We start from the raw sequence: 27,434 nt of genomic DNA, 5'->3' as shown, positions 1-27,434 counted from the left end.
AAGTGGGCGGGTTGGAGCCGGGCTCCGGACCCACTCTGGGAATCCCCAATTTTAGGACCACCCCCGCCACGAACGCACCCATTCGGCCATCCGAAAATTGACCCCAATGTTTCAGGTTTAAACCATCATCAAAATTCTGACCAAAAAGTTATACCTGAAACGTTAGCTCTACCTGACCTGCTGAGTGTTTCCAGCATTTTCTGTTTCTGTTTGATATTTCCAGCATCTGCAGCATGTTGTTTCTTACTATAATAACAGATATGGGGGGGCAGTTTTGACTTTGGGCGATAGTGCAATGCAGGCAGTATCAAATCAGCTGCCCATTAAACATCTCTCCCATTTCGGGGGAGATGTCTAACGGGTGGCTGATTCGCTATCGCTCAAAGTGAAAATGACCCCCATTCTCGTGGGGAATGAGAGCTCGCTTACAAGGGGTGGTCCTTGATGAGCAGATACTCTTTTACTTCCCCTTTTTGAAACTATTCAATCAAAGCAGATCAAAGACTATCCAAGAATTCCTTCCATTCCTTTTTTGGTTTTCTGTCAGTTTTTCCCCCCTCGACCAACATCACTAAAACAGATTATCTGGTCATTATCTCATTGCTGTTTGTGGGATCTTGCTGTGTGCAAATTGGCTGCCGCATTTCCTACATTACAACAGTGACTACACTTCAAACGTACTTCATTGGCTGTAAAGCGCTTTGGGACATCCTGAGGTCGTGAAAGGCGCTATATAATTCCAAGTTCTTTCTTTCTTTGAGAATCCTGCAGTCCGGGGAGGGGGGGCGGGGGTGGGTTACTGTGTATGGTTTCAAGCTTCTTGCTGGTTGAGTAGGTGTGGTTGTTGATGTGAAAGCAAACTGAACTGGCTGTACAGTGACTGTCGTGGGCCCATCTGTCTCACTCTCAATAGTATCGTGAATGATTCAGCACCAGCCAGCTCCAGCTCCCACTCCTGCTCACTGCCCTCAGCCCACACATTCAACACTCCATATATGCTGGAGCTGCTCTCAAAAGCATTCAGACCAACAACTCCACAGCTGCCTCACCGGTTCTGCACAGCTGTATGTGGATTGGAGCACATCTTAAGACAGAAAAGATAGTTCACACCTGTAAGTTCTCAATTTTGTTTCTGATTTTCCTTTAATTATTAATTTATTGTATTTTTTTAACTTAGGTGAAATGATCCTTTAATTGTACTTTTTAAATACTTTACATCTTTACTTCTTTAGAATGAGATGGATGCAGCATGCTTCATAATAATGTACTCGTTTTATTTGTCTGGTTTCCTGCTCATTTAAACGGTTTTGAACGTTGAGAGAGAGGTTTACTTCAGTGAAGATAAATACTCTGAACACGTATCAATTCACCAAACTCCTTTATGCCTGAACACGGTGTGAATTTGTGAGCAAAGAGTACCACAAGAGTGTGCCAGTGTAATGTAAGAGTGGAGTTTGTACACTGTATGTGCCAGACTAATGCGTCCTGCATGAGTGTCAATGACTGTGCGAGTGCTTGAGATTGTTGTTAAGTCTGTGCCTGTATAACACTGCATTGAGTACTGAGAGTGTACTGAACATTGTGTGAGTAAGTGCCATACCACATTAACTCTCTGGGTTTGCCTTCAATACCGTGACTCTGTACCAATTGCGCACGTGCAGTTGCTTTAGAATATCAACCACATGTTCCTCCATTATTGTCAAATTCAGCAACAACTGCATTGCATTAGATTCGGAAACCATGCCCAGTGTAATATAAATAGGGACTGGAGAATTGAGAGAGTGTTGGTACACCATGATGAGGGTGTAGGTAGCAGCGCCCTTGCAGTGAACTCTATATGTACCTGTACCCGGTGTGTATATGCAGCCATTGCAGATATTGATAACTTTGGCGTATCAGCAGATTGTGGAAAGATGGCAGTGACCTAGAATCATAGACACATTCAGAAGGAAGCCGTTCGGCCCATCTTGCCTGTGCCAGCTCTTTGAAAGAGCTATCCAATTAATCCCATTCCCTTACTCGTTCCCCATATCCCTGCAATTTTTTCCCCTTCATGTATTTATCCAATTCCCTTTTGAAAGTTACTATTGAATCTGCTTCCACCATCCTTTCAGGCAGTGCATTCCAGATCATACCTCGCTGCGTAAAAAAAAATTCTCTTCATCTCCCCTCTGGTTCTTTTGCCAATTATCTTAAATCTGTGTCCTCTGGTCACCGACCCTCCCGCCAGTGGAAACAGTTTCTCCTTATTTACTCTATCAATACCGCTCATGATTTTGAACACCTCTATTAAATCTCTCCTTAACCTTCTCTGCTTTAAGGAGAACAATCCCAGCTTCTCTCGTCTCTCCGCATAACTGAAGCCCCTCATCCCTGGTACCATTCTGGTAAATCTCTTCTGCACCCTCTCCAAGGTCTTGACATCCTTCCTAAAGAGAGGTGCTTTTCTCCTACATTTGGTTCCACCACAAACTGCTTCTAGAGAACAGTGAAGTGTGGAGACTTGAAATAATTTTTTTCTTAACATTACAAACTGAGAATTGCTGTGCGACAGGGTGCAGTATTACAGTCACAAGGAGAAAGAGGTGGGTCCATTTAATTGTCAGGAACTTTCCAAGATTTCCTAAATTTGACAGTAACTCCTGGCATGGTGAATCTTGGAGGGTGGGATGATGTTGTAAAAGACAATATAGCTGTTCCAATTAGCCTTCAGCTCAACAAGCATAGTTAATCACAAAATATACTTTCCCCTGTACCTTCATGAAATTTAGAGGCTGTTAACTGGAGGAATCAGTGAACCAGTCAAAACTTGTGTGCTAATTTATATGTGCAGATAAGGTTTATTACAAGTAGACTTTCTCCTGAAAAACTCAATTGCTTCTTAATCAGGCACAAGGTTGTGGTGTTATGTTGCTACCTAGTGTTAGGTTTACTGTAAAATCCCCAATTTGAATTTCATTTATTTAGGAGATGAACCAAAGCGTACTGTTGCCAATCCGGTTTGGATATCTGATGTTGAAGGCACTGCTTTGTGCTGTACTGACCTGTACAGACCGTAAAGTCCTTGAAATCTGTGCCCATTTTTCTCGCAACTCCATGTTTCAACCACTCCAATCAGGTCACAGCCTTTGACAGGGTAGACCACAACTTCTTCCTCCAATGCCTTTCCTCCGTTGTCCAGCTGGGTGGGACTGCCCTCGCCTGGTTCCAGTCCTGTTTATCTAGTTGTAGCCAGAGAATCACCTGCAATGGCCATTGGGTCCCATTCACCCATCACCCCTGTGCTCGATCTTAAAATTCTTATCCTTGGGTTCAAATAGCACCATGGCCTCACCTCTCTCTATCTCTATAACCTCCTCCAGCCTACAACCCTCTGAGATCTCTGTGCTCCTCCAATTATGCCTCTTGCGGCATCCCCGATTTCCATTGCTCCACCATTGGCGGCTCTGAAATTCCCTAAACCTCTCTACGTCTCTCTCCTTTAAGTCGATCCTTAAAACTTACCTCTTTGACCAAGCTTTTGGTCACCTGTCCTAATGTATCTTTTTGTGGCTCGGTGTCAAATTTTGTCTGATAGTACTCCTGTGAAGCGCCTTGGGACGTTTGACTACGTTAAAGGCCCTATATAAATGCAAGTTGTTTTTGTTGCCTCCAGACTTGCTTCTTGATCTGTGCTGAGTTAGCTGATCTCAGCCGGGGTGGTAATAAAATTGGTCTCAGGACTCTTGCATTAGAGAGGGGTGGGGTCGTGGAAATCAGCTACAGTCCCTGCACCTGATTTACTACCTAGTGGCTCCTACTGGAAAATGTGCACCTGTGAATGTCGGGTTAGTGCGGGGCCGGGCTTAACTGTAATGCCCCTTTTCTAGTAACACTTGCGAAGAGTGGCCAATTTTGGTGAGCTATCACAAGGCACCTGGTGCCCCTGGACCTCAGCAAGGAGACAACACCTTCATGAAGGGAGGAGAGAAAATCGGCAGAAAAGGGAGATTTTTTTCTATATATATGTGTGTGTGTAGGTAAGGCTTATTACCAATAGACATCCCTCCTCTGAAAAACTTAACATGATAACATTCTCTTAATCAACCGGGACACTGTAGTATTGTGTTAGTTGTATAATTGTCTAGCTGGGTGGGGCTGCCGTCACCTAGTTCCATTCCTATCTATCCAGTTGTAGCCAGAGAATAGCCTGCAATAGCCTCCGTTCCCACTCCCGCACCATTACCTCTTGAGTCCCTCAAAGGTGTATCCTTGGCCCCCTTCTATTTCTCATTTACATGCTGCTCCATGGCAGCATCATCCGAAAACACGACGTCAGGTTCCACGTGTACGCTGACGACACCCAGCTCTACCTCACCATCATCTCTGATTTTGTCACGCTACTTGTTCGACATCCAGTATTGGATGAGCAGAACTTTCCTCCAATTAAATATTGGGAAGGCCGAAGCCATTGTCTTCAGTCCCCGCTACAGACTTCGTTCCCTAGCCATCAACTCCATCCCTCTCCCTGGCCACTGTCTGAGGCTGAACCAGACTGTTCGCAACCTTGGCGTCCTATTTGACCTTTAGCAGAGCTTCCGACCCATGTCCTCTCCATCACCAAGACCGCCTACTTCCACCTCCATAACACCTCCCATCTTCGTCCCTGCCTCAGCTCATCTGCTCCGAAACCCTTATCCATGTCTTTCTACCTCTAGTCTTGACTATTCCAATGCTCGCCTGGCTGGCCTCCCACCTTCTACCCTCCACAAACCTGAGCTCATCCAAAACTCCGCTGTCCGTATCCTAACTCGCACCAAGTCCCGTTCACCCATCCCCCTACGCTCGCTGATTTACATTGGCTCCTGGTTCATCAACACCTTGATTTTAAAATTCTCATCCTTGTTTTCAAATCCCTCCATGGCTTTGCCCCTCCCTATCTCTGTAATCTCCTCCAGCCCTACAACCCTCTGAGATCTCTGTGTTCCTCCAATTCTGGCCTCTTGCGCATCCCCGATTTTCCTTGCTCCTCCATTGGCGGGCGTGCCTTCAGCTGCCTAGGCCCTAAGCTCTGGAATTCCCTCCCTAAACCTCTCCACCCCTATTCCTTCCTTTAAGAAGCTCCTTAAAACTTACCTCTTTGACCAAGCTTTTGGTCACCTGTCCTAATGTCTCCTTATGCAGCTTGGTGTCAAATTTTGTTAGAAAGTCGCTCCAGTGAAGTGCCTTGGGACATTTTACTACGTTAAGGGCGCGATATAAACGCAAGTTGTTGTTGTTAGGCTGCGGGAATTGTCACTTGTCTTAATGAATCTCAGTTCCCCCTTGTAATGTAGAAGTGAATATAAGAAACACTCCATATTACAAGGGTAGTAAATGCACAGCAGATTTTATTGGACCTTTTGCGCTAAGCTGTTTCATATTTGGTTGATAAAATATTGGTCGTCCAAGCCAATATGAAAACCTTTGTTTCTTCAGTCTGAAAATGAGCCTGCAGGCATTATGTGATCTGCCTCTGGTTTTAAATACTTGCTTTCGTCCTTCAACTGCATAACTCTTTATTCTTCCCCTTCCGTTTGTTTTGCTCTCTGATTTCCTTTCTGTAATTTTATCTGTCTTATTGTTTGTCGTATACATTTTTGTTTTCTTCCTCTTTGCTTTTCCTTCAGCAAATGGAAGCAAAAGTCAAGCAACAGCAGTAGATAAATTCTGTCGGCTCTTTCCTTCCGTCTTCCTTTTCTTTCAGTTTCTTCACTTGTTCTTTTCTTTTTAAAGACTCACCGTATTTTTCCTACGGCTTCTGCTCATTTCCCCACTTTCAGCTCACACTCTTACCTTGACCGATTCCCGCTTTGTCCACCGCCATCAGCCATTGTACCGCTGCGCTCTGGAATTCTCTTCCTAACTCTTCCCCCATCTTTCCCAGCTTTTGAAAACCTCAAAACCTACCTTGCTTTTGATCACCTACTTTACTCTTATCTTGATTCCTGTTTGGCATTTGTTTCTCTCCCCTATCTCATGAAGCACTTTGGGCTGTTTCCCTATGTTAAAGGTGTTCTATAAGTACAAATGATTGTTGCTTCACAACCATCAAAACCTACGATGGGATCATATATATGGCCACTCTTTTTTCAAAAAATAACTGGAGTTTTAATGCACTAAGGACACTGTTGAAATTTAAGCTCTCTCCAATACTTACTTTCCTTACCCAATGCAAAGAACTGTTTCCACAAATAAACCAACGCTTCCTGAGAACAGAAATGTGCCCATATGAGCATCTAAATCTAGGCTAACATTCATTGCAGTACTGCGGAAACACTGCATAGTTGGAGGTGTCGTCTTTTGGATGAGGTGTTAAACTGTTCATTTAGACGTAAAAGATCCCATGGCACTTTTTGGAAGATGATCACTGAGTTCTCCTAATTTCTTGGCCAACACTCATCTCTCAACCAACACTGCCAAAACAAATAATGGATCATTCATCTTTGTGAGAGCTTGCTGTGCACATATTAGCTGCCACGTTTGCCTGAAAAGTAACAGTGACTTAAAAAAAAATTCACTGGTTATGAAGCACTTCAGGATGACCTGAAGCTATGAAAGGTGCCACATAAATGCAAGTTATTTCTTTTATGAGGATGAAGAATAAACCCATTACCATTGATATGTACATTTAAAATGGTAACTCCAGATCTCTCCGACTGATGGACAGATAACATTCTGACAGACCACACATCTCAGCCTCCAAACTGCAAATCAGGTTTAGGAAAAAGCAAGGTTAAATTAAAACAAAAGTCAAATATCAGCAGTAGATAAATTATAGACATCCACTTAACGTACAAAATCTGTTGCAAAACAAAAAATGGTCTCACAATTCTCATAAATCTCTGAAGTAACGCTCTTAATTTGAACCAACATTTGTGAGGCAAAGTTTATATATGAAAACAAATACTCAAGTAAGCAGGACAGGTGGGATTAGACTTAGTTACTCGTTGAGAGAAACGTCGGCACAGACTACATGGGTTAAATGGCCTGTTTCTATGAGAAATTGGGGAACATAAGAAATAGGAGCAGGAGTATGCCATATGGGCCCTCTAGCCTGCTCCACCACTAATAAGGTCATGGCTGATCTTCGACCTCAACTCCACTTTCCTGCCTGATCCCCATATCCCTTGATTCCCTTAGAGTCCAAAAATCTATCAATCTCAGTCTTGAATATACTCAACAACTGAGCATCCACAGCCCTCTGGGGTGGAGAATTCCAAAGATTCACCACCCTCTGAGTGAAGAAATTCCTCCTCATCTCAGTTCTATATTGCCCACCCCTTATCTAAAGACTATGTCCCCTAGTTCTAGACTCTCCAGCCAGGGGAAACAGCCTTTCCGCATCTGCCCTGTCAAGCCATCTAAGAATATTATACGTTTCAATGAGACCACCTCTCAGTCTTCTAAACTCCAGAGAGTATAGGCCCATTCTTCTCAATCTCTCCTCATAGGACAACGCTCTCATCCCAGGAGCTAAGGGGAAGCGTTTTATTCATTTTATTTAAAGAAACAAACATTTTGGCCCAGAATTTGCTGGAGCGGGGCATCTCGCAATATGCCCTGTTTGTTAGATTTATTTCCTCAACCTTCAGCTCGAAATTTTTTGCGCCACAAATTGCTGGAAGTGCGAGCTGATTGTGGTGTGGTGAGGGCAACGGGGCTTCTGGGACCTTGGTGAACGACGGGACCAACAGCCTATCTCCTTAACCAATGAGATTTAAGGATTGAGAAAGAAACAGGAACGGAGAAGGAAATAGGGTAAGTTAGAGTCAGGTTTGATACAGAACAAGAAATAAAGAGAGGGAAAGAAAGGTTGGATTGAGAGAGAAAAAAGAGACAGAAAGGAAAAGTAAGAAAAAAAATTACAAAATTTTAAATTTTAAGTACCACTAGGAACAATTTACTACCTGCAGGAATGTAACTCCACATTTTCAATTGTTCCCTTTCTGGGCCGAAGAGGTTGAGTGGCATTGCAGAAACATAAGTCATTAAAAGGATCCTTATGTCGTTAAATACTAGCCCTAACTTTCTGTGGTGAGTTTAATTCATTTTAACAGCACAAATGCAGCAATTTCTTGAAACCAACAGGGAGGTTGCCAGCGAGCATTTGTTTTCACAAGGCTAACGGCAGACTCGCCATTATTTTCCTAGCAAATTCTGGGTCTTTATTTCCTGATCATGTTGTAAGTGCACTTCATGAAGCACTGCAGAAATCCCTCAGATCTGAGTTTCTGGAACTAATAGCTGCGATTCACCATGCAGAATTTTGACCTTTTGAATGTTGGTGTACAGGACACCCTCTCTCCAATTCCCAGAGATACAATCTGTTATGGTTGCAAATATATTTGATGTTTCCCATGTTAAATAACAAACATTGCCAATGACATCAAGAGTGTTTGGAGTGTAACTATGAGTGACACAGCTTCAGGCTATCCCTGCCTTCGGTCTGTCCTTGTGATCAGTCTAATCAAGCTATGGTCAGTCTAATCAAGCTAATCAATTTAATCAAGCTAATCAATGTGGGTAAAGTGAGCACCGTTCTTACTGTGGAATTCTTCAGTGGAAACTCGACTAAAGTCAATTTACTCTTGGAAGCTTTCACAATAGGGTGTCAGCCTTGGCTCAATGGGTAGCACTCTCGACTCCAAGTCAGAAGGACATGAGTTCAACCCCACTTCTCATACTTAAGCACATAATCCAGCCTGACACTCTAGTGCAGTACTGAGGGAGTGTTGCATTGTCAGAGCTGCTGTCTTTCAGATGAGACATTAAATCAAGGCCCTATCTGCCCTTTTAGGTGAACATAAAAGATCCTATGGCACTATTTCGAAGAAGAGCAGGGGACTTTGCCTGGTGTCCTGGGTAAACATTTATCCCTCTACCAACATCAGTAAAAAAACAGATTATCTGGTCATTATCTCATTACTGTTTGTAGGATCTCGTTATGTGCAAATTGACTGTTGCATTTCCTATATTACAAACTACTTCAAAAGTAATTCATTGGCTGTAAAGTGCTTTGGGACATCCTGAAGTCATGAAAGGCGCTATATAAATGCAAGTCTTCCTTTTCTTTAATAAGAGGGAAGTTCAATTCCTTCTAAACTGGTTCCTCTGATGTCAAAGGACAGTATCCTCAAACGCTGCTGCCCAATCTCAGTGTGGCCTCATGAAATAGTGAACAAAGTCTTGATTTTGTACTTTTGTTTTAATATATGCACATCTCCCTGACTCTCTCCTCCTTCTATTCGGTCAATTTGGTACAATACAACCATGTTGACAATGGTGTGATTTGTATCCTGAGAGAGATCTCCCCAGAGGATGAAACAGTGAATACTTGGAATGCAGTGAGGCCCATTTCACATCACAGAAGCTGACTGGACAGGTTAAAGACCAGTTCCAAATGTCCCACCCACTCGCACCTGCCAACTGTCAGCTTTTTAAGCTGACATCAATGTTTCAACCAATGTGCCAGCTTGTCATTCCATTAGAATTTTTTTTTTCACTGAGATTGGAGGTCAGGCAGTCTGAAAACTGTTAGAACCAGTTAATCAGTTGTTACTTTCTCTAACTGTTGGTTGCACACAAATTTGAGGCAAGAAAGTTTTAAGATGAGCAGATGGTTTCTAAGAGTGTAGCATTTGTGTCCAAAGATGTTATATATATCAAGTTGCTGAAATTCAGATTTTAAAATAATTCTTCCTCAAAGGAATTGTTTGGTGTGTGTATTGTCTTATGTGAAGATTTATTTCCTTTACATCTTGTTGCAGCTGCTTTTTTGAGATAGGGAGAATGTTCCTTGGTTTGAATGCATTATCATGGAATCATACAGCACAGAAGGAGGCCATTCGGCCCATCGTGCCTGTACCAGCCCTTTGAAAGCACTATCCAATTAGTCTCTTACCCCATACCTCTACAAATTTTTCCTTTTCAAGTATATATTCTCACTGGTAGAATTGCAGGTCACCGATGCAGGAGTAGAGTGTCACAATTTCAGAACAATGAAATACACTCAGGGGCTTTGAGGGGTGATTTTATTTAGTTTTGAGTTCATTTTTCTTTGTCAGTGCCTGTCATGGTGGATGCCAACAGATAGCATTCAGTGCGTACTGCCATACTGAAGAACTAACAACTCTAACCTATGTATGTTTTGTTGTTAATGATGCAGCCGATATGAGGAAATACAAATATGAAGAAAGTGATTAGTGATTGCAGCAGACGCCACGGGTTCACTTATAACTCCCAGGTGGGAACGCGGCAGAGCGAGCTGCATGCCAGTCCGGCAGAGGCAGCAGGGAGGCTCGGCCGATTTTAATGGCCGGGCCTCTTTAACATGCCGCTTGCCGACTTCCCAACGAGAAATGGAAGGGAAGCTGGCGGGAAGCGGCTGCCCGGCTGTTAAAATTGGGCAGCAGGAGGCCACCACTGGGGACCCAATGGGAACGGTGCCCATCACAACATAAGTGCTCTGGGAGCAGAATCCCGGTCAGTGGAAGGGTGGTGGGGGGGGATGCTCGGGGCAGGGGAGGCTCAAAGTTTCCTTGTGGAGCCCGGAGGAGCAATCCTGCTCTCCCTGGCTCACAAGGAAACAATATTTTTTTGTTAAACTTACCTTACTGGCCTTGGCTGCTGTTCCCAGCAGGTTTGGCCTAACGAGAAAGCCATCACTGCTCCCCTGCTCATGTCATAGAATCATAGAAGTTACAACATGGAAACAGGCCCTTCGGCCCAACATGTCCATGTCGCCCAGTTTATACCACTAAGCTAGTCCCAATTTCCTGCACTTGGCCCATATCCCTCTATACCCATCTTACCCATGTAACTGTCCAAATGCTTTTTAAAAGACAAAATTGTACCCGCCTCTACTACTGCCTCTGGCAGCTCGTTCCAGACACTCACCACCCTTTGAGTGAAAAAATTGCCCCTCTGGACCCTTTTGTATCTCTCCCCTCTCACCTTAAATCTATGCCCCCTCATTATAGACTCCCCTACCTTTGGGAAAAGATTTTGACTATCTACCTTATCTATGCCCCTCATTATTTTATAGACTTCTATGAGATCACCCCTTAACCTCCTACTCTCCAGGGAAAAAAGTCCTAGTCTGTCTAACCTCTCCCTATAAGTCAAGCCATCAAGTCCCGGTAGCATCCGAGTAAATCTTTTCTGCACTCTTTCTAGTTTAATAATATCCTTTCTATAATAGGGTGACCAGAACTGTACACAGTACTCCAAGTGTGGCCTCACCAATGCCCTGTACAACTTCAACAAGACATCCCAACTCCTGCATTCAATGTTTTGACCAATGAAACCAAGCATGCCGAATGCCTTCTTCACCACCCTATCCACCTGTGACTCCACTTTCAAGAAGCTATGAACCTGTACTCCCAGATCTCTTTGTTCTATAACTCTCCCCAACGCCCTACCATTAACGGAGTAGGTCCTGGCCCAATTCGATCTACCAAAATGCATCACCTCACATTTATCTAAATTAAACTCCATCTGCCATTCATCGGCCCACTGGCCCAATTTATCAAGATCCCGTTGCAATCCTAGATAACCTTCTTCACTGTCCACAATGCCACCAATCTTGGTGTCATCTGCAAACTTACTAACCATGCCTCCTAAATTCTCATCCAAATCATTAATATAAATAACAAATAACAGCGGACCCAGCACCGATCCCTGAGGCACACCACTGGACACAGGCATCCAGTTTGAAAAACAACCCTCTACAACCACCCTCTGTCTTCTGTCGTCAGGCCAATTTTGTATCCAATTGGCTACCTCACCTTGGATCCCATGAGATTTAACCTTATGCAACAACCTACCATGCGGTACCTTGTCAAAGGCTTTGCTAAAGTCCATGTAGACCACGTCCACTGCACAGCCCTCATCTATCTTCTTGGTTACCCCTTCAAAAAACTCAATCAAATTCGTGAGACATGATTTTCCTCTCACAAAACCATGCTGACTGTTCCTAATTAGTCCCTGCCTCTCCAAATGCCTGTAGATCCTGTCCCTCAGAATACCCTCTAACAACTTACCCACTACAGATGTCAGGCTCACCGGTCTGTAGTTCCCAGGCTTTTCCCTGCCGCCCTTCTTAAACAAAGCAACAACATTTGCTACCCTCCAATCTTCAGGCACCTCACCTGTAGCGGTGGATGATTCAAATATCTCTGCTAGGGGACCCGTAATTTCCTCCCTAACCTCCCATAACGTCCTGGGATACATTTCATCAGGTCCCGGAGATTTATCTACCTTGATGCGCGTTAAGACTTCCAGCACCTCCCTCTCTGTAATATGTCACAGGTTAAACTTGTGGATCAGGCCCCGATGACGTCATTGGAGCCCGATCTGCATATTTAAAGATGACTCTACTGGCTTCGGGCTGGTATCCTTACCGCCTGCAACTTAAAATTGCAGTCAGCCAAATCGGGGCAGGTTAGATAGGCAGTTGAAGGAAAGGGGGACAAAGGAATATGGAACAGGGTGGGTGGCTCATGGGATTTGGACAATTGTGGAGGATAATGTGGAGGATAAACACCAACACGGACTGGTTGGGCCGAACGGTCAGATTCCATGTTGTAATTTCAGTATAATGCTATGTGATAATCAACAGTTGATTGTCAGGAAAACATACAATCATCTCGTAAAGCAGCTTGTTTTTGATAGTTAGAGCAGAGGTGTCCTTTACAGAGAAATAGTGTGCAAGAGGTTCAAAAGCATCTAGTTTCCATTTGGGGTATTCGTGTTGTCTGTTGAACAGCTCAGACTGTTTCCATAGTGATGTTTTCTTGCTTATGGTCATTTTCAACATCAGATTTTCGCTACATCACTCTTTCCAAACATAATGCAAGCAAACCCCACCTTAGAATGTTTTTATTCTGATGATAATACATGTGGAGGTAACATATTTTTAATTCTGATACTGCACATGATCTGATAGCAAAGCAATGATCTCATCACAAATCTGACCTGCAGGGAGTGATCTGGAACAATCTGGCTGCTCACTGTACATGAGAAAACCTATAAATGTGACTGCAATTTCTCTCGTCTCGGGTTGAAATTTGCTGAAGAAGGCAGCACAGCCTGTTATTCGATGATCTCGTCTTGCCAAGTCTTTGGTAATGAGTTCAAATATTTCTCATAATCCACAGTGCTCTCCTCCATTGAAAGTTGGAACATCTTGAATATGTTTTCTGATGGCATTTTTTGAGGGCCAATCAAATTCTGCAAACCTTTATTACCTTATTGTTCTCGTCATTGAGATGTAGCAACAAGCTGGCCAAGTCTGGATAGATGTGCACCGTGAGTACAGAGTTCAGTTGTATATTTCCAAATCTGGTTAGATTTGATACCGGGCTAAAAAGGTTAAATTATGAGGACAGGTTGCATTCCTTTGAGTATAGAACATTAAGGGTGATCTAATTGAGGTTTTTAAGATGATTAAACATTTGAAAGTGCAGATAGAGAGAAACTATTTCCTCTGGTGGGGGAGTCCAGAACAAGGGGCAAAACCTTAAAATTAGAACTAGGCCGTTCGGGGGTAATGTCAGGAAGCACTTCTTCACACAAAGGGTAGTGGAAATCTGGAACTCTCTCCCCCAAAAAGCTGTTGAAGCTGGGGGTCAATTGAAAATTTCAAAACTGAGATTGATAGATTTTTGTTAGGCAAGGGTATTAAGGGATATGGAACCAAGGTGGGTAAATGGAGTTAAGACACAGATCAGCCACGATCTAATTGAATGGCGGAACAGACTCGCAGGGCTGAATGGTCTACTCCTGTTCCTATGTTCCTATAATTAGCTTCCCAAGTACATTAAGTGTCACAGCTCTCACCTTGTCCTGTTCATTTTCAAAGAAAGGCTCAATTGCAAGTGTTACCTCAATAAATGGTATTTGCATAATTCTCCTACAGTCGATCAAGGATCTCAGCTATGCTTGACATTGCCTCAACTGCGATGAGATTGTTTGGTTTAGAGTTTTGATCTCTCACAGAAATCATTGTTGACAAGAATGTGGCGGATTATGTTTCTATCTTCTGAGAAGCTCCAATTGCAGTATTCCCAAACCTTTTATAGAGAAACACTGGACAACAGGAGAAGTATCAAGGCAAACTTTCCACAAGAGTATCTGTGAGTAATGATTCCACCATCACTGAGAGATATTAAAGCTCTCCAAAGAAGGCAGCTCCTGTGATTCTCTGAATCTTATGTATGTTAACATGGACAGCAGTGAGTTGCTCAACAATGCTGATCAGATAAGGGTCACACACAGCAGCATAACACTTTCATGTTGCTCTCCTGCACACTTGGTCAGATCCCACCCGCTCTTTCCTTTTTATGTTTGTGCCATCTCCCTTTCCTGGTGTCAGGACGGCTTGAAGTATCCCAGCAGAGAAATTACAGGCATCAATGGTATTAGGTTTTTAACGCAATCTGAAGGTTTTCCTTAAACAAAACCCTTGGGAACTATACCTGGACACTGCAGAGGAGATTAGGGTTGCCAGCTCTGGTTGGAGGTATTCCTGGAGGTTTGATCACATGACATTCTGACCATGTGATGTCTGATCACATGACTTCTACAAATGTTATTGCATTTACCTTGTAATGGTTGGGACCCCTGTAGTTAAGTACTTTTGTGCCAGCAGCTGTTGTGTGAGAAGTTCCAAGAATCAGGAGGCCACCCGTGAGCAGAGGAGAAACTAAAGTGGGGGACTGATTCACAGAGGGGAAACCAGAGGTGGAAGGAACTTTGATTATACCAGTAACTAATGGTAATTCTATGAAATTGTATTGATAACTAATAGTAATAGTGGTAACACTCAGATTCAACCTCATAACCAATGGTATTACAGTATCTCACTGATACTCTATATGTAACTGGTAGTAAAAGGAGTAATCCCTGGATATCCCACCTGTAACTCATAGTAATCCTACAACCCACTGATATTCACCCTGAAATGACAGCCAGAGATCCCCTGCAATGCACAAGGTGTGGTCAGGCTCCCTAGTTGATGGCACTTTTTATATGCCCTAGCTCTCTCCTTATCTCCTTGGACTCCGGTTCCATGTGAAGGTGACAACTCTGAACTGGGAACCTCAGTTAGAGCTGACTTAACACGTCAAAACCAGCCGATACAGACCACCGCATTCCCCAGTCTCCATCTCTTTCCCCCTCATCTCTATTCCCCAGTTGCTCTCACCCCCAAGGCCCCATTCCTTAGCCTCCCTCTCTGCCTCCCTATTTAAGAGCCCCCCCCCTCTGATTTCAGAGCCCTCCCCCCCCCTCGGATTTCAGAGCCCTCCCCCCCCCCCCCCCCGTATTTCCGAGCCCTCCCCCCCAACTCGGATTTCAGAGCCCACCCCCCACCCCCCGATTTCATATCCCTCTCCCCCTCGGATTTCAGAGCCCTCCTCCCCCCCCCCCCCCACTCTGATTTTGGGAGGGTTGGGAACCCCAGCGGAGATGCATCAGAAAGGTGCTGAATAACCGAGGGCATAGAATGTTTATCACTGTTTCTGAGTCAGGATTGCATTACATTTTATGAAGAGCACAGATAGCAGAAAAAGCTGCTGAGGTGTTGAAATTTGTCACATCTTCGACAAGGGCTTCTTTGCTGTCATCACGTATCCAATAGATATTTAAATGAGGTTGTATCTACTGTATTATCTCTCAGTAGTGATTTGGATTTGTCACTCATGGATTAGGGTATGTGAAAAGACAAGACAGAAGAAAGAAAGAAAGAAAGAACTTGTATTTATATAGTGACTGTCATAATCTCAGGACTTCCCAAAGCGCTTTACAACTGATGAACTACTTTTGAAGTGTAGTTATTGCTGTAATGTAGGAAACGCAGCAACCATAGTCACATTGTGTGAAGCCAGAACATGGATAGAATGTGTTACTGCATGTTTCAACTGCCCCTCAGTAATTGACTGCAGTATTTAGATTATTTCAGGGACATCAGCAAGGCTAATTCCGATTTTCTAATGAGGACATTCATGTCAGTAGAAGACATGCGGAGTTTCTTGCCAGTAAGCCCTTTTAAAAACTACAGTGTAAAGTATTCAACTGATTATATGAAATGCATTTTGACAGGATGTTGCCAATGTCAACAATAGCTTGCATTTATGTAATGCCTTTTAACATAGTAAAACGTCCCAAGGCGCTTCACAGGAGCATAATCAGACAAAAAAATTGACACCTAGCTAAAGAAGGAGACATTAGGACAGGTAACCAAAAGCTTGATCAAAGAGTTTAAAAGTTTTAAGGAGGGTCTTAAAGGAGGAGAGAGAGGTAGAGAGGCGGAGAGGTTTAGGGAGGGAATTCCAGAACTCAGGGCCTACACGGCTGAAGGCACGGCCACCAATGGCGGGGAGAAGGAAGTAGGGGATGTCAGAGTTGGAGGAATGCAGAGTTCTTGGAGTGTTGTAGGGCTGGAGGAGGTCACAGAGATAGAGATACAGAGATTAGGGTGCATGCTTAATAAAGGGATTGACTGCTAAGGTGATCTAACCCAATGTTGATGGTTTTCCGATACTTCAGTTCTATATCTTTATCGTCTACGTGAAATACTTTAAAGCATAACTGGAGATGAAGTGGTATGTACAAAAGGTAGAGCTGTTGAGTTATGGGATGGAATGTAATTGTTAATGTCATTTTTTTCCAAGCAAGACATCAGTAGCTCTTTAGTAAACTCCATTGCTTTCTGTCTTCTGGAATCCACTGTGGATTGTACCCAGACCTTTATACTCTTCAATCAGGTGCTTCAGAAGATCCTGCAGAGAAACAATGGTCTCATTGTAGAGCATCTGTATCTCTGCCATGTCCGTGTGTCCCAATGTTCAACAGTTACATCCTTTAATTTGGTCATTTCCATCAAAGCTAAGATGAAGAATTGCTTTTAGTCAGTGGTCGGCCTATGTGTTTATTGTTGTCCTTAACTATTAACATCAATAGCCATGACACAGCATTTGTACCATTTCTGGATCAGTGCATCCCAATTCTTGCAGGGATTCAGGCATTCTCAGACTAAAAAGTTCCTCACCATTGAAAGGCACGTCCATATTTGCATTGTATTAGTCGCCATTTCAGATAATTAACACACTCAGAAATCGAAAGCATCCAAGCTCTTCAATTCACTATTTTCTTATCATTTATACCATTTCTCCAATTCCTTTGTTTCCTTGCAAACTGATAATTATTTCACCAAATGTAGTAGTTTTTGTTGAGGGGGGAAGAGGGAGTATCACAATCCATTTTCGACTGTCATTTCAAATTCATGCTGCAGAGTTCCCAATCCTGTGCAGACTCTTCTTCAGATTTTTCTTTTGATTGTGTTATTTGAGTTCTCTTTTATTCTTCAAACCGGCAGTTCTCCAAAATTAATGATTTTTTTTGTGGGGGAGAGGGATGAGGGGAAATTAATTGATCCTGTTTGATCCCTACCTTCCAATTCTTTAATTCTCTGTCACGACAAACTGTATATTAAAGCACAAAATTCATTTCATGTTGTCAAATTCCGTATTTATTTAGATCAGCGCTCAATGTTTTCAGAGAACGTCTGCATGTGATAGACACACTATTTACTTACAGCACAGAGCTCTCAGCTTCTCCTCACAGATCTTCACAACTTTTGATGTATCTTTGAAGTTAACTTTTCTTTTGTGATGTAGCTTTATTCCTCTCTTTCACCTAAACACAGAGCTGCTTCTCCCTGATGAGTTCTTAGAGTAGAGTTCTCAATCCTGTGCAGACTCTTCAGATTTTGTTTTTGTTGACTCGTATTGGCTCATGTTGGGAACCCGGGGCAGGAAGCTCAGCAAACCGAGCAGGATTTTCTGTCAGGAGCATAAATTTGTAAAGTCTATCCTTAAATTTATTTATTGTTAGGATTGGCTTACTGAGAAACAGTTTTTAAACAATTTAAAAATAAAAGCACAAGTGCATGACTCATCTGAACATACGAAAAATGACAGACAGGAAAAGACCCACTGGTCCATCCAGCCTGTTCCATATAATTGTGATGCCTTATGCATCATGATACAGACACACCCTACAAAGCCAGGATCATATAATCTCCTGGGAGAGGTGAAGAAACATCGGCCAATTGGGGGGGAAAATCTCAAATTCCTCTCCAAATCCATTAGGCAACTGAAACTAGTCGATCACAGGAGATTACATTGACCCTGATTAACGTTACAAGGTACCTACCTCTTGTACGAGATGGATTGAATCCATCATTATTTGGCTCCCCGCAGAAACTCTACACACTAGCTCCTGCTTTCTACCCTTTCCTGGCTGCTGGTTCACACTGAACAGGAGCACAACATTAGTGCTTAGCTTCAAACACCGCATGCCATCTATAAATCTTGAGGCATGATGTGGAGATGCCGGTGATGGACTGGGGTGGACAAATGTAAGGAATCTTACAACACCAGGTTATAGTCCAACAATTTTATTTTAAAATCACAAGCTTTCGGAGATTATCCCCTTCGTCAGGTGAGTGACGAAGGGGATAATCTCCGAAAGCTTGTGATTTTAAAATAAAATTGTTGGACTATAACCTGGTGTTGTAAGATTCCTTACATAAATCTTGAGGGGCAGCTGGAGTCATCGCAGAGCATAAGAGAGACTGAAGGTTTCCTGGATTGTACGTTCCAGGAGGTGATCACCCCTCAGCCACAGAGAGTTCAGGATAGCAAGTAGGTGGCCATCTGGAAGGGTAGGAAGAGGCAGGCAATATAGGAATCTTTTGGGTGTGTGGCACTCTCACCAGTGAGGGTGATGACACCTCCGAAGGAGTGCAGTCCAGAGCATGGCACCATGGGGCAAAGGACTGCACAGGGGGGCACAGTGAAGTGTAGAAATGCAGTAGTCACAGGGGATTCGATAGTCAGGGAGACAGACAGGCATTTCTGTGACCACCGACGTGAGTCTCGCATGGCGCCAGGGTAAAGGACATCACGGAGAGGGTGCAGAACAGCAACAGCCAGAAGTCATAGTCCATGTGGGTACCAATGACATAGGAAAGAAAAAGGATGAGGTCTTGAGGATAGAGTTTCCGGAGCCAGGGAGGAAGTTAAAAAGCAGGAACTCAAAGGCAGTAATGTAGGCAAATCTCAGAAAATTGTGCAAATAATAGGGTAATAATCGTGGGGGATTTCAACTTCCCCAATATTAACTGGGATACTCAGAGTGTAAAAGGCTTAGAGGGTACAAAATTCTTAACGTGCATCCAGGAGAGCTTTTTGAGCCAGCATGTAGAAAGTCCTACAAGAGAGGGGGCGGTACTGGACCTAATTCTAGGGAATGTGGCCGGCCAAATGGAAGAAGTGCTAGTAGGTGAGCACTTTGGTGACAGTGACCATAATTCGGTGAGATTTAAGGTGGTCATGGAAAAGGACAGGGAGGGGCCGGAAATAAAGGTTCTAAATTGGGGGAAGGCCGATTTTAATAGGATAAGGCAGGATCTGGCCAAAATGGACTGGGATCAGCTGCTTGTAGGAAAATCCGCATCGGAGCAATGGGAGTCTTTCAGAAGGGAGATTGAGACCATACAATGGCAACATGTTCCCGTAAAGGTCAAGGGTGGTTCCAAGAGCTCCAGGGAACCTTGGATGTCAGGGGATATACGAGAATGGATTAGGAAAAAAAGGAGGGCTTTTGGCAGATACAAAAGGCTAAAGACGGAGGAAGCCCTAGAGGAGTACAAAAAGTGCAGGGGGATACTTAAAAAAGAAATTAGGAGATCAAGGAGGGGCCATGAAATAACACTGGCGAGCAAAATAAAGGAAAATCCTAAGATGTTTTATAAGTATATTAAGGGTAAGAGGATGACGAGGGAAAAAATAGGGCCCATTAGGGACAAAAATGGCAATCTGTGTGTGGAGCCGGCAGATGTAGGAGGGGTTCTAAATGAATTTTTTGCATCTGTTTTCACTATGGAGAAGGACGATGTAGACATAGAAATACGGCAGAGGGACTGTGATATACTCGAACATATTAACATCGAGCGGGAGGAGGTATTGGCGGTTTTAGCAGGCCTAAAAATGGATAAATCCCCAGGCCCGGACGAAATGTATCCCAGGCTACTGTGTGAGGCAAAGGAGGAGATTGCGGGGGCTCTGACACATATATTCAGAACCTCTCTGGCCACAGGGGATGTGCCAGAGGACTGGAGAACCGCTAATGTAATACCATTATTCAAGAAGGGGAGTAGGGAAAAACCGGGGAACTACAGGCCAGTGAGCCTAACATCAGTGGTAGGAAAATTATTGGAAAAAATTCTGAAGGACAAAATTAGTCTCCACTTGGAGAAGCAAGGATTAATCAGGGATAGTCAACATGGCTTTGTCAAGGGAAGATCATGTCTGACTAATTTGATTGAATTTTTTGAGGGGGTGACTAGGCGTGTGGATGAGGGTAACGCAGTGGATGTGGTATACATGGATTTCAGTAAGGCCTTCGATAAAGTCCCCCACAGGAGACTGGTCAAGAAGGTACGAGCCCATGGAATCCAGGGTGCCTTGGCACTTTGGATACAAAACTGGCTTAGTGGCAGAAGGCAGAGGGTGATGGTCGAAGGTTGTTTTTGTGACTGGAAGCCTGTGGACAGTGGGGTACCACAGGGATCGGTGCTGGGTCCCTTGCTGTTTGTGGTCTACATTAATGACTTGGATATGAATGTAAAAGGTATGATCAGTAAGTTCGCTGATGATACAAAGATTGGTAGGGTGGTAAATAGTGAGGAGGATAGCCTCAGTCTGCAGGACGATATAGATGGGTTGGTCAGATGGACGGAACAGTGGCAAATGGAATTTAACCCGGAAAAGTGCGAGGTGATGCACTTTGGAGGGACTAACAAGGCAAGGGAATACACAATGAATGGGAGGACCCTAGGCAAGACAGAGGGTCAGAGGGATCTTGGTGTGCAAGTTCACAGATCCCTGAAGGCGGCGGAACAGGTAGATAAGGTGGTAAAGAAGGCATATGGGATACGTGCCTTTATTAGCCGAGGCATGGAATATAAGAGCAAGGAGGTTATGATGGAGCTGTATAAAACACTGGTTAGGCCACAGCTGGAGTACTGTGTGCAGTTCTGGTCGCCACACTACAGGAGGGATGTGATCGCTTTGGAGAGGGTGCAGAGGAGATTCACCAGGATGTTACCAGGGCTGGAGCGCTTCAGCTATGAGGAGAGTCTGGGAAGATTGGGTTTGTTTTCCTTGGAGCAGAGGAGGCTGAGGGGGGACATGATTGAGGTGTACAAAATTATGAGGGGCACAGATAGGATGGATACTAAGGAGCTTTTTCCCTTCGTTGAGGGTTCTATAACAAGGGGACATAGATTCAAGGTGAAAGGCGGGAGGTTTAGAGGGGATTTGAGAAAGAACTTTTTCACCCAGAGGGTGGTTGGAGTCTGGAACTCACTGCCTGAAAGGGTTGTGGAGGCAGGAACCCTCACAACATTCAAGAAGCATTTGGATGAGCACTTGAAATGCCATAGCATACAAGGCTACGGACCAAATGCTGGAATATGGGATTAGAGTAGACAGGGCTGATGGCCGGCGCGGACACGATGGGCCTCTATCCGTGCTGTATGACTCTATGACTCTATGACTCTAATCTCTGTATTTCTCCCAGTGCCTTGTGCTAGTGAGTACAGAAATAGGAAGATAAGGCAGGTTAATGCGTGGCTAGAGACATGGTGCACGAGGGATGGCTTCAGATTCTTGGGGCATTGGGACAAGTTCTGGGGCAGGAGGGACCTGTTCAAGATGGGTGGGTTGCACCTCAACAGAGCAGGGACCAATGTCTTCGCGGGGGAGTTCACTGGAGCTGTGGGAGAGGATTTAAACTAATTTGGCAAGGGGATGGGCACCAGGATGTAGCATTAGAAAGGAGAAACATGGTGCACAAAGGATTGGGAGAGACAGATAGCACTGGAGTAAGAAATAGTACAGTATTAGGTGGGATCAGACTAAGGGAGAATACAAGATGGTCTAAGATAGGTTTAGAGTGCATGTGTGTAAACACACGAAGCATGGTAAATAAGATTGGTGAGCTGCAGACGCAAAAAGCCACATGGGAATATGATGTGGCAATAACGGAGACCTGGCTCAAAAAAGGGCAGGATTGGGTACTAAATATTCCTGGATACAAGGTGTTCAGGAAAGATAGGGAAGGAAAGAAAGGAGGGGGTGGCAGTATTGATTAAGGAGAACATTGCATTGCTGGAGAGAGAGAATATGTCCTTGAGGGATCAAGGATAGAATCTATTTGGTTGGAGTTAATAAACAATAGAGGTGCCATTACACTACTGCGTGTATTCTTTAGGCCACCAACTAATGGGAAAGATATAGAGGAGCAAATTTGCAGGGAAATTACAGAGAGGTGCAAGAACGATAGAGTAGTGATAATGGGGGACTTCAACTATCTTAATATAGACTGGGATAGTAATAGTGTAAAGGGCAAAGAGGGGGAAGAATTTGTGAAGTGTGTTCAGGAGAACATCCTTGATCAGTATGTTTTTGGCCCAACGAGGAAGGAGGCATTGCTGGATCTAATTGTGGGGAATGGGGTGGGTCAAGTGGAGCAAGTGTCAGTAGGGGAAAGTATAGGGAACAGTGATCAAGCTTTTAGATACCTGATAATCCGGGACAAAATTAAATAATCACTTGGACAAGTGTGGATTAATAGAGGAAAGCAAGCACGGATTTGATAAAGGCAAATCATGTTTAACTAACTTGATTGAGTAATTTGATGAGGAAACAGAGAGGGTAGATGAGGGCAATGTGGTTGATGTGTATATGGACTTTCAAAAGGCGTTTGATAAAGTGTCACATAATAGGCTTGTCAGCAAAATTGAAGCCCATGGAATAAAAGGGGCAATGGATACGAAATTGGCTGAGTGACAGGGAGTAGTGGTGAATGGTTGTTTTTCGGACTGGGGGAAGGTATATAGTGGTGTTGCCCAGGGGTCAGTACTAGGATCACTACTTTTTTGAGATACATTAATGACTTGGAATTGGGTGTACAGAGCACAATTTCAAAATTTGCAGATGACACAAAACTTGAAAGTGTAGTAAACAGTGAGGAGGATAGTAACAGTCTTCAAGAGGACATAGACAGACTGGTGGAATAGGCAGACACATGGCAGATGAAATTTAAGGCAGAGAAGTGCAGAGATACATTTTGGCAGGAAGAATGAGGAGAGCCAATATAAACTAAATGGCACAATTCTAAAGGGGGTGCAGAAACAGAGACCTGGGGGTATATGTGCACAAATGTTTGAAGGTGGCAGGACAGGTTGAGAAAGCAGTTAAAAAAACATACAGGATCCTGAGCTTTATAAATATAGGCATAGAGTACAAAAACAAGGAAGTTATGTTGAACCTTTATAAAACTCTGGTTTGGCCACAACTGAAATATTGGGCCCGATTTTAGCAGGGGTGCGGGTTCTCGGCGGGTGGGCAAGCGGGCGCGGTGAAATTAGTGGGTTTCCCGCGCGATCGTAGCAGGCAACCCACTAATTGGATTCACTTACCTGCTCCTCCGGGTTCCCCGCTGCTGGTCTGCGCGTCGGGCAGGCTGCGCATGCGCAGTAAGATCTGTCAGCTGGAGGAGCTCTATTTAAAGGGGCAGTCCTCCACTGACAGATGCTGCAACAAATAGCAAAGATGACTGCATGGAGCAGCCCAGGGGGAAGGCTGCTCCCAGTTTAATGATGCCTCACCCCAGGTATCAATACATGGGGTGAGGAGGAGGGGGAGGACAGAGATCTTCCACCCGGCGGGCGGGAGGAAGCGGCCTGCCTCTGCCACCAGGAAGGCCTGGCTCGAGGTGGCAGAGGAGGTCACCAGCGCCACCAACATATCGCCCACCTGCACACAGTGCAGGAGGCGGTCCAATGACCTCAGTAGGTCAGCCAAAGTGAGTACACTTACTCATTCCCCTACTCCGTCCATCACATCACTGCCCCCACCCCACATCTCCTTCTGCACTGCCAACACTACTCTGTCACATCACCCCTCATACCCACTCAAACCCCATCCTCATCTTACCTGCACCTACTCACCTCGCCAGTACTCATCCCGCCACTACCACGCAACCCAATCCTCATACAATCTCATGGCTCTATCTCATACTCACCCTCTCATGCATCTCTTTCACGGCCAGCCTCACTCAACCTGCCACCACCTGTGCTGCAGCCACAGGGCATGCATCACATATGTGCAGTAGGCAGCGTAAGGCAAACGTGTCGTGAGCATGAATGGGATGCACAAGGGTGTTTGAGGGTTCGTCATGGTTGTTACTTCTATTGAATTTCAGAACAACTCACATCACACATTATATTGGCACCACTACTGCCATGTCTTCGCGAATCCTGTCCGGTTTGTGCAATAATGCCCGCTCCTGGGTATCACTATGAGGACCCACCACTGATGCCACCCATTGTGTCACTGCAGAGTGGGTGTAGGTGTATTTGCAGGGCTCTTCTGCGCAGACGACTGAGAGACATTGGCGATGTCCCCGGTTGCACCCTGGAAGGCTGCGGAGGAGAAGTTCGGGAGGGCAGTGGTGACTTTGACAGCGACAGGTAGGAAGATGGTGCACGGGCCAGCCAGGAGCAGCTCAGCATGAAAGAGGCTACATGTCGAGTGACTCTGAGCCTCCGTGTGCACTGCTGCTTAGAGAGGTCCAGGAGGCTGAGCCTCGGTCTGTGGAACCTGTGGCGAGGGTAGTGCCCTCTGCGATGCATCTCTCTCTGCGGTAGCCCTCCCTCCTGCTGTACAGGTGGATGTGTCACAGCACTCTGTTGTGGAGCTCCACGTGTCAGAGGTGGACGGCGTGGATGGCGAGGCTGGTGATGCTGTTCGCCCTCCGAGGAGGTCATGACTGCAGCTTCGGCGGCCCCCATCCGGAAGGTGTACATCTGAGGGGGTCCGCAAGGTAGGTACATGTCTCCGGACCCCGGGGTAAGTGTGCAGGTTGGTGACTTTGACCGTCAGGAGGAGGGTGGTGGAGGCCAAACTTTGTCCCAAGTGACAGAGTGGCCTCCTGCAATGGGTGAGGGTCTCGCCCCCCCCCCCCCTGTCAAATGGACCTTTGCAGCTGCCACAGGCTGACAGCTGCAACACGTCCATTCGATCTGGGAGTGTTTCCCCAGTGTGGGAAACAGTCCCATGTTGATCCAAAATCACACACAGTCCCTTAATCAGGTCTGTTAATGACCTGAAATAGCTACATAAATACTCTCAAGTGGCATCCCGCTGGCTTTAATTGCCTGCGGGATTCCCACCAGCGGGGGCTGCGCGCGCACGCCGGCGCGTCAGCGGGGAACCCGGAAGTGGGTGGGATCGAGGCGGGATCCGGTCGGGATCCTGGATTTTACGAGAACGCACCCGATAGTGGGTGCTAAAATCGGGCCCATTGTGTCCAATTCTAGGCACCGCACTTTAGGAAGGATGTGAAGGCCTTAGAGAGAGTGCAGAAAAGATTTACTAGAATGATTCCAGGGGTGAGGGACTTCAGTTACGTGGATAGCCTGGAGAAGCTGGGGTTGTTCTCATTAGAGCAGAGAAGGTTAAGAGAAGATTTGGTAGAAGTGTTCAAAATCATGAGGGGTCTAGACAGAGTGAAACTGTTCCCAATGGCGGGAGGGTTGAGAACCAGAGGACTCAGATTTAAGGTGATTGGCAAAAGAACCAAAGGCGACATGAGGGAAAACGTCTTATGCAGCGAGTAGTTATGATTTTGAATGCGCTGCCTGAAAGGGTTGTGGCAGCAGATTCAATCGTGGCTTTCAAAAAAGAATTGTACAAGTACTTGAGGGGAAAAAATTTGCAGGGCTAAGGGGAAAGAGCAGGTGAATGGGACTAACTGGGATTGCTCTTGCAAAGAGCCAACATGGGCTTGATGGGCTGAATGGGCTCCTTCTGTGCTGTAATCATTCTATGATTCTCTGATTCTATGTAAGACTCTCCATTTCTACCACTGTAACATCGTCTGTCTCCATGCCTATGTCACATCCACCACCACTGAAACTCTCATCCATCCTTCGTCAACTCTCGCTGGCCTCCTGCTCTCCACCCTTTACAAAAGATCCCTCGTCTTTGCTGACCTCTATCCCCAGCCCAATGATTTTGAAATCTCATTCTCGTTTACAAAGTTTCTCCCTGGCCTTATCTCCACCTGATCTCTGCAACAACCATAAGGCCTACAACCCAGTTCACACTCTCTGCTCTTCATGTGTTGACCTACTGTGTCATTCTCCCCTCATCCCACTTCCCACCATAATTGACAGCAGACCCTTTAGCCACGCTGTCTCTGCTCTCTGGTGGAGTACTGAAGGGGTGCTGCATTGTCAGAAGTACCATCCTTTGGGTGAGATGTTAAATCTAGTCCTTGAATGCCCATTCTGGATGGTAAAGATCCATGGCATTATTCAAAGAAGAGCAAACAGTTCTCCTGGTATCTTGATCTCATTGTTGATGTCATGACCAACATTCGTCTCTCAGCTAACACCACCAAAAACAGATTAACTGGTCTTTCACCTCATGGCTCTTTGTTGGAGCTTGCTGTGTGTTATGTGCTGTGTTCACCCACATCACTATGGTCAAACTTAAAAACAGTTCAATGTGTGTGGTGTTTTGAGGCATTCCTGAGAGTAGTTATGAGATGCTATATAAATATATTGTTTTCTCTGTCACAGTCATTCTCTTTTCCAGTTCAAAACAAAAAAATATTTTTTTTAAAAATCCCCAAAACAGACAATGCCTTTCTAATTTATGTTCATATATTGCACTCTTTAAATCTTCTTCCTCAGTGAAACAGCAGAAGGATGGCATCGTTGTTTCGAAGTGAGGAGATGTGCCTAACGCAGCTCTTTCTGCAGGTTGAGGCTGCCTATTGCTGCATCTCTGAGCTGGGAGAACTTGGCTTCATGCAGTTTCGAGATGTAAGTAGAAGTCGACAGGCTTTTGTATTTTTCTATTTGTTCTCGGGATATCGGAGTCCCTAGCTTGTTGGACATTTATTGCCCATCCCTAGCTGCCCTTGAGAAGGTGATGGTGAGTCATCTTCTTGAACCGCTGCGGCCCATGTGATGAAGGTGCTCCCACAATGCTGTTATGTAGGGGGTTCCAGGATTTTGACCCAGCGATGATGATATATGTCCAAGTTGGGATGGTGTGTGACTTGGAGGGGAACTTGGAAATAATGGTGTTCCATCCACTTGGTGGAGGTTGCGGGTTTGGGAGGTGCTGTCGAAGTTCATGAGATCTTTCAAAAAGTTCTGCCTTACAATCAAATCAAATGACTAGATTCCTTTTCCCTACACAGCACCCTCAATGGTCTAGTGGAAAGTATACTACCCAGTGTGGTACTGAACCGGACAGATGAGGAAG

The 27,434-nt window shown here is 44.8% G+C and overlaps 1 protein-coding gene across 1 annotated transcript in view; it reads left to right on the top strand.

Annotated features, from left to right (window-relative positions):
- The first annotated feature begins 901 nt into the window (after positions 1–901).
- LOC137334866 (V-type proton ATPase 116 kDa subunit a 4-like) overlaps positions 902–27,434 on the top strand; it is a 99,872-nt gene continuing 73,339 nt past the window's right edge. The window contains exons 1-2 of the mRNA XM_067999907.1: positions 902–1,112; positions 26,855–26,986. Of these exons, the coding sequence (XP_067856008.1) occupies positions 26,870–26,986 (117 nt within the window). The 5' untranslated portion in view covers positions 902–1,112; positions 26,855–26,869. The remainder of the gene's footprint in view (positions 1,113–26,854; positions 26,987–27,434) is intronic.

The sequence above is a fragment of the Heptranchias perlo genome, chromosome 18 (assembly GCF_035084215.1).
Source record: "Heptranchias perlo isolate sHepPer1 chromosome 18, sHepPer1.hap1, whole genome shotgun sequence".
Classification (NCBI taxonomy): domain Eukaryota; kingdom Metazoa; phylum Chordata; class Chondrichthyes; order Hexanchiformes; family Hexanchidae; genus Heptranchias; species Heptranchias perlo.
The sequence above is the reverse complement of the archived record's forward strand: the minus strand, read 5'-3'. Positions and strand labels throughout refer to the sequence as shown.